At 53.3% G+C, this 12,407-nt stretch overlaps 3 protein-coding genes and 1 non-coding gene across 4 annotated transcripts; 1 reads left to right on the top strand and 3 right to left on the bottom strand.

Annotated features, from left to right (window-relative positions):
• Positions 1 to 109: 109 nt before the first annotated feature.
• BO70DRAFT_t206 lies at positions 110 to 181 on the bottom strand. Its single transcript has one exon. It is a non-coding gene; the product is annotated as a tRNA-Thr (tRNA).
• Positions 182 to 939: 758 nt separating this feature from the next.
• On the bottom strand, positions 940 to 2,084 carry BO70DRAFT_295260 (opsin family protein; the record flags this gene model as incomplete). The annotated part of the gene is made up of 5 exons (XM_025539505.1): positions 940 to 1,021; positions 1,085 to 1,219; positions 1,275 to 1,762; positions 1,818 to 1,884; positions 1,939 to 2,084. 5 exons carry the CDS (start codon positions 2,082 to 2,084, stop codon positions 940 to 942), a joined length of 918 nt encoding a protein of 305 aa, XP_025397802.1.
• A 601-nt stretch (positions 2,085 to 2,685) lies between these two features.
• BO70DRAFT_372353 (isoleucine--tRNA ligase ISM1) lies at positions 2,686 to 7,694 on the bottom strand (the record flags this gene model as incomplete). The annotated part of the gene is made up of 5 exons (XM_025544847.1): positions 2,686 to 2,787; positions 2,818 to 5,701; positions 5,883 to 5,884; positions 6,127 to 7,543; positions 7,588 to 7,694. The coding sequence occupies 5 exons, from the start codon at positions 7,692 to 7,694 to the stop codon at positions 2,686 to 2,688; spliced, it is 4,512 nt and encodes a 1,503-aa protein (XP_025397801.1).
• A 439-nt stretch (positions 7,695 to 8,133) lies between these two features.
• BO70DRAFT_363580 (putative kinesin family protein (BimC)) lies at positions 8,134 to 12,202 on the top strand. The gene is made up of 2 exons (XM_025543608.1): positions 8,134 to 10,908; positions 10,957 to 12,202. The coding sequence occupies exons 1-2, from the start codon at positions 8,278 to 8,280 to the stop codon at positions 11,896 to 11,898; spliced, it is 3,573 nt and encodes a 1,190-aa protein (XP_025397800.1). The 5' UTR covers positions 8,134 to 8,277; the 3' UTR covers positions 11,899 to 12,202.
• Positions 12,203 to 12,407: the final 205 nt, after the last annotated feature.

The raw sequence follows: 12,407 nt of genomic DNA, 5'->3' as shown, positions 1-12,407 counted from the left end.
TAGCATAAAACCGTCCAATTAACCACTACCCTACCCTACCTGTGTACCTTGCAAAAACAACAGACGCAAGTCCTCGACAAAAAAAAAAAGAAAGAAAAAGAAACACATCTGCACCGGATGGGGATTGAACCCACGACCTTCGCATTACGAGTGCGACGCTCTACCACTGAGCCACCAGTGCTGACTAATGATCTCATGTTTGTGGGGAAAGACCATAGCATAGCATAGCATACGGAGAGTATTATTCATTGGGGATAACTTGGATTTTGGAGAGGGTTTTCATCCTATGGAATGTGCAACTTACGAGTGAAGACGAAAAAAGATGACTCGATCCATTGAGAGCTAATGCTCGAGCCCTTAAACATTAGTCAAAGTTTCCATCCTATCCCATGAAAATAAAATCAACCACATTCAATCTGATCTCTGCTAAGATACCTACTTCACATGCCATGAACTCCAATCGAATAAGTACGGAAGTAACCTAACGCCCAATCCCCAGACCCAACTAAACTAATAACCTAACCTATACAAAATCCATGAGTGTGCAGCAATCATATCATATCATATCTGATCGTCATGTAGGTAGAAAGGGACAGTATTATTACTCCCTTGTAGCAAACCTCCCGTCGGGAAACTTTTGTGCTTTGCAGCTTGCACTTTGATACGTTGTCAGTCCGAATGAAGGTTATAATGCGAGATTTTCAATCATGGATTTTATGAATATGATGAATGTGACAAGGAGTGAGTAGCAAGTGGGAGTTTGAAAGGTGGGACTGGAAAATAATAAAGTAAAGAATGTAAGTCGACCGACTATCTCACGGGTTGAGGGGTTCTCTCCATGATCCAAGTGAAGGTGAAGAAAATAGCGAAGTGATGAGATAGTCACCCATTACAGTCCCTAAGCAGGCACCAGGAACTTGATAATGAGTACAACGGGCTTTACGCCCCGTCCTCCTCACTAATGCGAATGGCACCTTCGTTTCCGATGCCGTGGGACCAGAAGCCGTCGACATTCAGAGTTCTTTGTGATTATTAGCATATACCATTCGCTTTTTTTTATCCTGGATGGGCCGTGGGAGCTTACATTCCAGGAGAGGCATCATGAGCGAGAAGCAGCCAGTATCCGATGATACCCTGGGAGAATATATCATAGATAGCAAGGAGGATAGTTTCTACGTCGACATTAACTTTCAAGGAGAGGGGACCGGCAGCGAGAGCCCTATTTAGATTAGCCATATCTTCTTGTGGGTGGAAATGAGAAACGGGAACCATACACCGGATACAAGATCTTCACGAACAGCAGTACGCCGGAGATAGTTCCAAAGAAGCGTCTCGTCTGCGAATCCTTGTTACTGGCGGCCCGGGCACCGTGCACACTGATGTGGTAGACGGTAGTCAGATATCCGATTGCGCTGATAGTGAACCACACCCATCGGCGCGACGTGTGGCCGGCATAGATGCCCAGGAGGCCAGAGCCGAGCATCACGTAGTCTGCGGCAATGGCGACGAGGAGATGAGCGCCCGGCAAACCACCGAGGAGGGAAAGGCTGATCAGACCCAGGGGCTCGGTCAGGAACCACAGGACATAGCGCAGCCACAGGACCTGGCGGTAGTAGTCTTGCGAGGTGTTGGGGACGTGCTTGTTGTGTTCTTTGATGGTGTCGAGCTTGAAGTCCATCCCTTCGCCGGTCGCGAGGGCGAGATAGACGATGAAGGAGATAGTGGTGGCCAGGGAGATCAGGGTGTGGAAGACGCGTTTGCTCTGGTGGTTGGGTCAGCTTGTTTTGTGTTGATTGGGCTGTGTGGTTAGAACTTACAATGGGGACTCGAGCTCCAAGAACGTAGAAGACGAGGGAGGAGATGCCCATGAGCACGGTAACCACCCTGACTTGTTAGTCTCTCCTCTTTACACTCTCTTCGTAGGAGTGAAGAACATACCATAGAGTTCGTTTCCCAGTGTCATGCAGCGTCTGGAAGATGGGATCACTGCCCGGAACGACAGTGGGAATGGGAGCCACCGAAGAAGTCGGCGTGGGCTCAGGCCACGGAAGAGGCTGGGTCTGTTTGACGAACGACTCAATCATGGTGAAGATATTGGACGGATTCTCGATGGAAGCTCAGTGTTGCTGCTGGGTGGAAGTGGACTGGAGAGAGAGCTGGCTGGGGCAGCGCGGTATTGCGGGGAAGAGGCGTATATGACGGGGGGGACGGATTGGGATATTTAACTGGGCTGGGACTGGTCGTTGATTCATTGTGATCTGAGGGGTGTCTGGGCTGATTCACAGCAGGTCGAGACCGTCGTCATGCTGACCTCGACGTTGTCGTCATTGAGACCCGGGGGCCGCTCGGAACCAATCACGGCGGATGTGCGCGCGCCGTTGAGGGGGACGGTGTAACCCGTGGGATGGGATTCGTTGCCGGGATGAGAACCTCTGGTAGCATTCTGGCTGGTGGGATGTGCTTGTCCTTGTCCCCCAGGAGGAGAGAGGAGGAGGGAAGGAAGGAAGGTGGAGAAGCGGAGGGGAGCTTCGCTGTTTGCTTGCCACGGGATGACGCCATTCCCGTCTGGGGAACTGGCAGTAAAGTGGAGATGGATTATCGTTGTAAAATCTGGACTGTACAAAATGTTACTATTATAATATACATGCAGCACTAGATCTCGGACCCTATCAAGGAACTGCCCTCTCAGGACGATGCATCCAACTCTTGTACAACCTCCTCGCAGCGCCCGCACACCGTCTCTTCCGGGGCCTCTGACTCCACCACATAACGCCAGCAGCGCGGACACTTGCTCGCCGGCGGGGTATACACATGTACCGTGCCCTTCGCTCCACTCGGAAGCTCGTACTCTTCGCTGTATTGCCACTCTGCTTCGGTGAGGGCCTCCGGCATCGGCTCCCTATGGGCCCCGAGACTAACGGATGAGACAACAAACACGTCCGGGAGCTCAGCCAGGTTGCGATGGAAGACGGAGTCCATCGTAGTACCTTCGGGGAGAACAATGTGGACAAAGGACTGAAGAGACGAGCCCATCTGCTTCTGGCCCCGGGCCCTCTCCTGAACGGTCTTGACAACCGAGTTGACCGCCACAATATTCTGGTAGTCCGCCTCCAGGGCTTCATTCTGCCATTCCGGGGCAGGCGCGGAGACAATACGTCTCAGAGGGTGCTCGAATTGGGCTTTGATGGCCTCGGGGGTATGCTCCCAGGTCTCCTCCACGAGCATCGGGGTGATCGGAGCTAGCACCTCTTGGAAGTGCTGGTAGATGTGGAATAGCGTCGTCTGTGCAGCACGTCGGCTGGCGCTGTTCTCAGCGTATGTGTAGAGACGATCCTTGAGAGCCTCCATGTAGAATGCGGAAAACTCGAGGTTAGCCCAGCGGTTGATAGCATTCACGGCCTTGTAGAACTCGAAATTCTCACAGGCCTTCTGGCTGGTCAGAACCATCTCAGACAGATGCTTCAGGGCAATGCGATCGACTTCCTGCAACTGGTCATACGAGAAGCGGTCCTGTGGGTTGAAGTCCGACAAGGCACCCAGCAAAAGCTTGAAGGTCACACGGTACTTGTGAAGACTGGTGTTCACGGTTTGAAGGACCTGCTTTCCAATCACAACGTCCCGCGTGTAGTCACTGCTTGCAACCCACATCCGAAGGGCGTCCGGGCCGAGTGCGTCGTAGACGGGGCCCTGGTTTTCTGCCTGCTTCTTCCCCTTGCCTTTCCTCGGCTTGAGAGGCGGCAGGAGGGTTCCATCCATGATGGATTGCGGGTGGATCGTATTACCAATAGATTTGCTCATCTTGCGGCCTTCTTCATCCAGGGTAAACCCATGGGTGATCAGGTGCTTGAACGGCGCACGGGGGGTAGTGGTCTTTCCGGAGGCCAGCTGATGGGCGATGAACGTGAGGAGTCCAGACTGGAACCATCCACGGTGTTGATCGGTGCCCTCCAGGTAGACATCTGCAGGTGAACCATCTTCGCGGTAAGGAACATCGATCTCGGTCCAGCTGGTGCCACTGTCGAACCACACATCCATGGTATCAGTTCCTCGTCGGTAACCAGGGCCAGATGCATCACGCAGAGATGGTAGAACCCAGGCAGAGTCGTTGGCATCGTCCTTCCACCATGCATCAATACCCCGCTCCTCGATCACGTTCATAATATGCGACACGCTCTCCTTGGTAAGCAAGGCATCGCCTGTACCACGGTGGTAAAGTGCTGGAATAGGTACACCCCAAGCGCGCTGGCGCGAGATACACCACTCACTCCGGTTCTTGACAAAGTTCTCCAGTCGCTGTCTCCCAGAAGCCGGAACGAAGTTGACATTCTCCAACGACTTCATGGCACTACTACGGATGTCGGCCACGTCGGCGAACCACTGCTCAGTAGCTCGGATGATGATGGGAAGCTTAGACCGCCAGTCGTAAGGATACTTGTGCTCGTACCGGTGCTTTGTAATCAGTTGACCTTCGGATTCGACGTATTCAAGAACGGCGGCATTTCCGTCGTCCAGGACACTCTTGCCGCTTAGTCTCTTGGGGTCAATGGGCATGGCCTTGTCGGTGAATCTACCATTGTCGTCCACGGGAGCGAAAGCCGGAATTCCTCGGGATACACAAGCTTCGTAATCTTCCATACCATGACCTGGTGCGCAATGGACGAGGCCAGAACCAGAGTCAGCGGTGACGAAGTCCGCAGCAATGACAGGTTGCGGTTCCGCATCGGGTCCCTTGAACAGAGGGTGGTACGTGGTCTGATCTGCAAGTGTCGCGCCAGAGATACCTGGCACAATCACCGATAGGTCTTCTTTAAGAATGCCTTCAAGATACTCCAACCGAGATTGCGCGATGAGAAGATAGCCCTGGGTGTCCGAGTCGACGATCGCGTACTCCAAGTCCGGATGAATCGAGATGGCCGCGTTTGCGGGGAGAGTCCACGGAGTAGTAGTCCAGATGACAGCGCTGACAGTCTTCCCTTTAATCAAAGGATCCTGAGCCAAGTGCGACGGCATCGTAACGAGAGGAAATTTCACCAAAGCAGCAGTCGAGATATGATCTTCCTTGTATTCCAGCTCCGCCTCCGCCAGCGCCGTGCCGGTGGAAGGCGACCAGTAGACCGGTTTGAACCTCCGATAGATCAAGCCTTTCTCGACCATTTCCCGAAACACACCAAGTTGTCTCTTCTCAAACGCCTTATCCAGAGTCTTCCAGTGGCTGTCCCAGTCAGCCATAACCGCAAAGCTCTGGAACCCTTTCATCTGGGCCTTGACTGTCCGCTCCGCCAGTTTCCGTGCAGCCTTGCGCACCAAGGCCGCGCTGACGGGTCCATCTGCCGGTTGTAGTTCCTTCTGCGCCTCGAGAGCCTTGAGCTCAATTGGCAAGCCATGGCAATCCCATCCCGGCACGTAGCGGACTCCCCTTCCCAAGCCCAGCTGTACGCGGCAGATGATGTCCTTCAGGATTTTGTTCAGAGCATGGCCGACGTGAAGGTCGCCATTTGCGTAGGGCGGTCCATCGTGCAAGACAAAGGGCCGGTCGGTCGGTCTCTCACGCTGTTGCCAGGCGTAAAGGTCGTCGGTGCATCGCCGCAGGTATTTTGTCTGATCGGCGGGCGTCACGCGTGCGGGGAACGTCGACTTGGGGAGCTTGAGCGTCGACGACCAGGACCGAGCGAGCGTCCGTGGCAGGTCCGGCATACTACCGCTGGATCATATCCCACCTGCGAGTGTGGTCAATTGGTGAGTCGCGTTTGGTCGCGGAGTGGAGGAGGGCCAGGAATCTCGAGGAATCTCCGATGCGGAAGATGGAAATATAGGTACCGGTATCGAAGGTAAATTACCACAGTGGCCAATCAGGGCCCGTGATTATGCAGCATTGCTGTCACTACTAGGTACGTCAGGTGGGGTTTTCCCCGACCACGTCAAAAGTAGAAAGTCAATAGGATTGTAAACCCCGAAAAGCCTCTACAAGCTGAATGCTACTGATGATCATTAAAAGGACAGTTCTATAAACATATATATGACTGGACGCAGAGTGAACGCAGAATGCTCATGCCTCGCAAATTACATAGCCCGAAACTCCGGATCCTCCGCTGGAGAAACCCATCAATAGATAGTCAAACAGCTCACCGCCCCGTTCTTCATCACTTCAAACAGAAGACCAGGAAACCCAAACAGCTCTGTGTTACCCAAACCGCCGTCATGGCTTTCATGGCCCGCTCTCTGTCCCTTTCCGGTACTTTCTTCCCATCCACCGAGGAACTCGACGCTGCTTTCGGGGCTGTCACCCCACCCTCGGTTCAAAACCATGGGTCGTTGCAGAGCCCGCTCTTCCGCAGCGCTCGCGTACGATCCCTTCCAGAGTGACCGGAGGCGCTCTGAAACCTCCTCATAGCGAGTCTCCGAGGTGACGAGGTCAGTGGGCGGGTTGAAGATGATCTTCCAACGGCTGCGACGGTGACGGTTGAAAGGATATGAGCCTGGGATGTTTCCATGTAGGATGATCTTGGTAACAACCAACTGGGATGAGGGCGAGGGTGGTGTGGAATCCCTGATGTCAGATCCCGGGAACGCAGGGCCAGCTGCCGTCGGGTAGGAGATGAACGCATCGAAGCCATGGTGGAAGTAGTTGAAGAAGCACTCCGCAGGCAGCGAGGAAGGATCCAGGGCGTTAGGCTGGAAGAGTTCGTCATCTGAGTCATCAGTAACACTGTTATTCGAAGATTGATCGATGTCAACATCTAGCCCTCTACCTGAAGACGGACCCATGTGTGGCGAATCCCCTCCACCGCTACGGCCAGCGGCGCGGTGGATGGCGATTCTTCGATCATGTTTACGATAAATGGCATCTGGCGGTCCAAACTCCGCGATCAGGTCCTGCGGAGTGGTTTCTGACAGGGTGATGTGTGCAGATGGGGTTGATCTTCGGACCACTTCGATCTTGCCGCCACCATATATCAGGAACTCTTCGATCTCGTCCGGAACAGAGTCCCTGTTCTTCCCAGCCAAGGCCGGAGAGCGGGGGAACTGGGGCGGCTGAGTGAACAGTTTGCTTCGAGATTCGGGCCATGAGGGACCCTGGAAGATGGACATCGAGGTCGCCGGCAAGGCTGCAGAAGAGGAAAGCAAGGCTACAAAGTCACACTGGTCAGACCATGCCGAGTTCTGAAGTGGAAAAGAGAATGCGACGCCGGGATACGACAGCACGTATGTGCCATACGGCGACTGCGGGTTGGTCGGCGGTATGTACTCTCCCGGATAAGAAGGCCCGAACAGACGATTGTAGACATGGCGAAAGTTGGGGCCCTGCTGTGTCACCGCCGATTCCTGCGGTTTCACCCCTTTGAGTACCTCCTGATTCTTATAGACAAGCGCGATCTTGGTGAAGTCGAGTACTTCGATAAGACGGAGCCTCTGGTCGGGCCCGTCGAACCGCAAACGAAGGCCGCTGGATGGAAGCTGCAGAGTCACCGGTTTTTTGAGAGGCTCTGAGGAGGAATAGGCAATATCGATAGCGGGGTAGATCTGGGGGTGAGCTTTGACGCGGCTGAGGACATTGTGTAGGGAGGCGCCAAGAGCTATGCGACACACAGATTAGCCATATCCAAGACTGGGAGTAGTGGCGGGAACATGCTTATGAACCCTAGCCCTTTTCCAGGGAAGATCTGAGATTGTGGTGAAGGCCTAGGGGAAGTCATGATGAACCGTGGCCGATTCTCATTCTGAGGCTGCAAGTGAGGAGGGAGTGAGAAGCGGGGAGGCGTTAGCAGTCGGGGGCGGCAGTAACTAAGTATATATTAAACAGTAGATGGCGGAGACGCAGAGAGGGAATGAAAGGCGCAACCACTGGCTCTCAGTCTATGGTTGAGCGGTATTCTGATCCGAAGACGACCCGATACTGTGACGTATGGAGAGAGTCGAAAGGAGTTCGCTGAAATAGATAGATGGCAGTCGAGCAGTAGATAGTACTACTCCGTAAAGCAGCGCGGCAGCAGGGGCAATGAGCGCATGGATCATGTGAGAGGGGGCATGACCGGGGGCGGGGGCACGTGGGCGGTGAGAGCGGTTTGTTTACATTTTCCGTTTTGAGAATGCGCAGGAACAACATCCAGAACTCCAAACCTCCTGAGAGGCTGACTCGACCCCAACCCACCATCGCTACCCACGTTCTACGTCTTCGCCTTATGCTGCCTGCATAATTCGAGCTGCAGCACTACCCCATCCACCCGCGACTTTTATTCCGACTTCACATTCGACATTGACTCCCAGCGCTAGTCCATCATGGCCGGCCCACAACGGCCTGCCTCGGGGCTGCCAACAAGACGCACGACCATGACGCGTGCTACCACTACGCGCCAGCCCACAACCAGGAGAGCTGGCTCTACTGTACCCTCGACAAGAGCAGGATCTCCGGCAACCACAGCTAAACCGACCACTTCTAGCGGAGCGCGGGTATTGAAATCCCCGTCCGAACCTGCTAGCATCACCGCAAAGCGCAAGGAAAGAGACTACGAGCGCGAGATCAATGAAGACACCAGCATTCATGTCGTCGTGAGATGTCGAGGCCGCAATGAGAGAGAGATCAAGGAAAACAGTGGAGTCGTGGTATCGACCCCGGAGGGAGTGAAGGGGAAGACCGTGGAGTTGTCCATGGGGCCGAATGCGCTGGCAAACAAGACCTACACGTTCGACAAAGTCTTTTCAGCGGCAGCCGATCAAGTCGCTGTCTACGAAGATGTGGTGCTACCGATAGTCAACGAGATGCTTGCCGGATACAACTGCACAATCTTCGCCTACGGACAGACAGGAACCGGCAAGACGTACACAATGTCAGGTGACATGACCGATACATTGGGAATATTATCCGACAATGCTGGTATTATTCCGAGAGTTCTGTATTCGTTGTTTCACAAGCTCCAGGACACAGAGAGCACCGTGAAGTGCTCATTCATTGAGCTATACAACGAAGAGCTTCGCGACCTGCTTTCAGCCGAAGAAAACCCCAAACTGAAGATCTTCGAAAATGAATCGAAAAAGGGATATGGAAGTACACTCGTGCAGGGAATGGAAGAAACGTTTATCGACACTGCAACCGCCGGTATTAAATTGCTACAGCAGGGCAGTCACAAGCGCCAGGTCGCTGCAACGAAATGCAACGACCTCAGTTCTCGGAGTCACACAGTTTTCACCATTACCGTACTTACGAAGCGAACGACCGAGTCTGGCGAAGAGTATATCAGCTCCGGAAAGTTGAACCTGGTCGATTTGGCCGGCAGCGAGAACATCCAGCGCAGCGGTGCTGAGAACAAGCGCGCGGCTGAGGCTGGCTTGATTAACAAGAGTTTGCTGACTCTCGGCCGTGTGATTAATGCCCTGGTCGACAAAAGCGCTCACATTCCGTACAGAGAGTCCAAGCTCACGCGTCTGCTGCAAGATTCTCTTGGAGGACGAACAAAAACTTGCATCATTGCGACGGTTACACCTTCCCGCGGCAACTTGGAGGAAACGATATCCACCTTGGACTATGCCTTCAGAGCGAAGAATATCCGCAACAAGCCCCAGATCAACTCTACCATGCCCAAGAAAACCCTTCTCCGTGAATTCACGTCAGAGATCGAAAAATTGAAGGGTGAACTCATTGCCACGCGACACCGCAACGGCGTGTATATGAGCGTGGATGCCTACGAAGAAATGACTATGGAAAGTGAATCCCGAAGAATTGTCAACGAGGAGCAGCGCGCAAAGATCGAGTCCATGGAGTCTAGTTTGCGGCACAAAGTCCAGGAGCTGTTCACGCTTACGAGCAACTTCAATGATCTGAGGAAGGATAACGAGAAGACGCGTACTGCGCTTTCCAGAACGAATGATGTCCTTGCGCAGACCGATATTGTTCTGAAAGATACCAAGGCTCAGCTGGAAGAGGAAGAGACGCTGCGTAAAGCGCACGAGGAGACAGAAGATCGGCTTCGTGATCTTGGCGCAGGCCTTCTGTCGACTTTGGACACGACTGTTGCAGACGTTCATAGCCTGCATGGCAAGATCCAACGCAAATCGGACCTGGATACGGCCAACAAAGAAGCGTGGCAAGTGTCAACAGCAGAGGTCTCGGATGTGACTGCGGTCATCGATTCGAGGGTGGAAGCATTCCAAATGCAGCATTCCGAGCTTGTGGAGGGCATGTCCGACAAAATCAATGAATTTGTCACACAGGAGCTTGGTAACATTGAGACACAGCAATCTAAATTGCTGGAATCCACTGCTTCCTTTGACCGAGCAGAGCGCGAGGCGAAGGCCCAGACTTCCGGTGCCCATGATGAGATGAATGAGGTTCTGGAGGAGATCAAGGATCTGCGAGAGGAAGTGAAGCGAAAGGTCGGGGACGGTCTGAATGGTCTGTCTGCTGCTGCTGCTCGCATTTCGAAAGAAGTAATTGGCGAATTTGCCGAGTTCCATGAGCAGCTGCATACATCCTATAGCACCCTGGGAAAAGATTTCAAATCTATGTTTGAGGACATGGTGAACCATCTCAACGGACAGAAGGCGGAAATCAACAAACTGCGACTAGAACTCCAGGAGGCTAATCAGAAGACCGTCGAGGCTAACCGCAAGGCCTCCTCCCACTTGGCACAGACCCTCGAAGAAGAGAACGCTAATGCACAAGCGGAGCGTGACCTTCTGCTGTCACAAATGAAGTCGTTGATAGAGGAGTCTCGGCAAAGGCAATTCAGCCGGTTGAAGGGCAGGGTTGACACCGTGCGGACGGATCTCTCGTCTTCAGGAGATTCCCTGGAGCATGCTACTGCACACTACGACCGCCAGGTTGATGAGTGGGTGTTCAAGTCTGAGCAGTTTGCCAAGGACGTCAATGCATCCAAGGATGAGATTAGGTTTAAGATGCAAAGTGACTGGGAGGTGAGCAATGACCAATCGATCGTATTAATGACTGTGCTAATGTTGTAGACGTTCGATCAACGCAATCTCTCGATTCAAAAGACAACCGAGTCGGTTCATGAGGAAACGGTCCGTATCGTGGATGCTCAGATGAACAACATGAGCAAGCAGATGGAAGCCCTCGATGACTTCGTGGCCAAGGCGCGGTCTCAAAATGGACTCTACCGTGATGCCCATATATCGAGCCTCCAGAACATGGCGTCCAATGTCTACCAGTCTTACTCTGGAATGAACGGGCAGTTTATGGAACTGGGTGGTCGCCTTGGCGAGCTGCAAGAAGGTGCAATCCAGCAACAAATCAATCTGCAAGAGTCCGCGGTGCCGCTGTCAGACGACGTCCGCAAGCCCCTGATCGACCTTCGCGAGAATATGGCAAACCGGCAATTCAAGGAGTATGTGGCCACGGGGGCTACTCCCAAGAAACGCAAGTACGAGTATCCATCCGATCTGCCCCGGACGGAGGCGCATGATTCCATAAAATCCCGGATGAGGACCTCGCGGCAGTTTTCGGCGCTCCCCTTCAGCGGCGAAGACTCGCTTTCTCCACTTGGCAGCTCTCCCGGGACCCCCCCATCCAAAGGCTTCGTTTTCAACGATGCCGAGGACGAGGTAGGAACTCTACCATCTAAATCCACGGGTACACCTTCCAACACGGGACTTAGGGAAGTCGATGCAAACGTCGTAAAACCGCTCGGATCTAACGCCAAGAGCCATGCCTTGAGGAAGTCGTCTACCACAGCCTTGGACAAGCCTCTGGGTACGATGGCCAATACACCGGAACCCGAGGATGCGGACCAGCCGCCTGCGAAGAGACGTTGCTCCAACCTCACAACGACCGACAGCAAGCTGTCGCAGAAGATGCTCACGAAAAAGATGGCCGGCATGATGGAAGGGCCAGAAAACGTGCCGCCATCCAGTGCCCGAAGGCTTCGGAACCAGCCTTCTACTTGATTTGATCTTGCTTGACCTGTTACTTTCCGTTACTTTCCGTTACTTTCCGGTGTGGACACCACTGTTCGCTGTAACTCGTGGTAGGCGTTATGGGACGGATACCCCGGGAATCGGCAGCATACACGGAGAAAGGCAGTTGCTTAGCAAAAATGTTTGGTGCCCGGCTGGATGACGAGACGGGTTGTGTTTGTGTACTTTATGGGGTTGCGGGATTTTGGTGATCTACAGTTTGGTGTTTGGTGTTTCTTCTCATCCGCTTCTGGTGGAAATAGATACCTGGGTTTTGTTGCTGCTATTAGATCACATACATGCATTGGCCCCAGGCCAGATTTTGCGAAACAGCTGCGTATGATAATTATTGTATTGGTATGTTGAAGCGGGAGCGGTGACTGGCTGTAGCAATTTGTTCGTGTTGGTGTAGATCAATTGGTTGCAGCGGAATACGACCCAATGCGACAAGAGTTCATGGAAGCCCTGACGATGGAAGAACAGGCGCTTGATTCTATTGC

This window comes from Aspergillus heteromorphus (genome assembly GCF_003184545.1).
Source record: "Aspergillus heteromorphus CBS 117.55 chromosome Unknown BO70scaffold_19, whole genome shotgun sequence".
NCBI classification, from domain to species: Eukaryota; Fungi; Ascomycota; class Eurotiomycetes; order Eurotiales; family Aspergillaceae; genus Aspergillus; species Aspergillus heteromorphus.
This window is presented reverse-complemented; position numbering and strand designations above follow the sequence as displayed.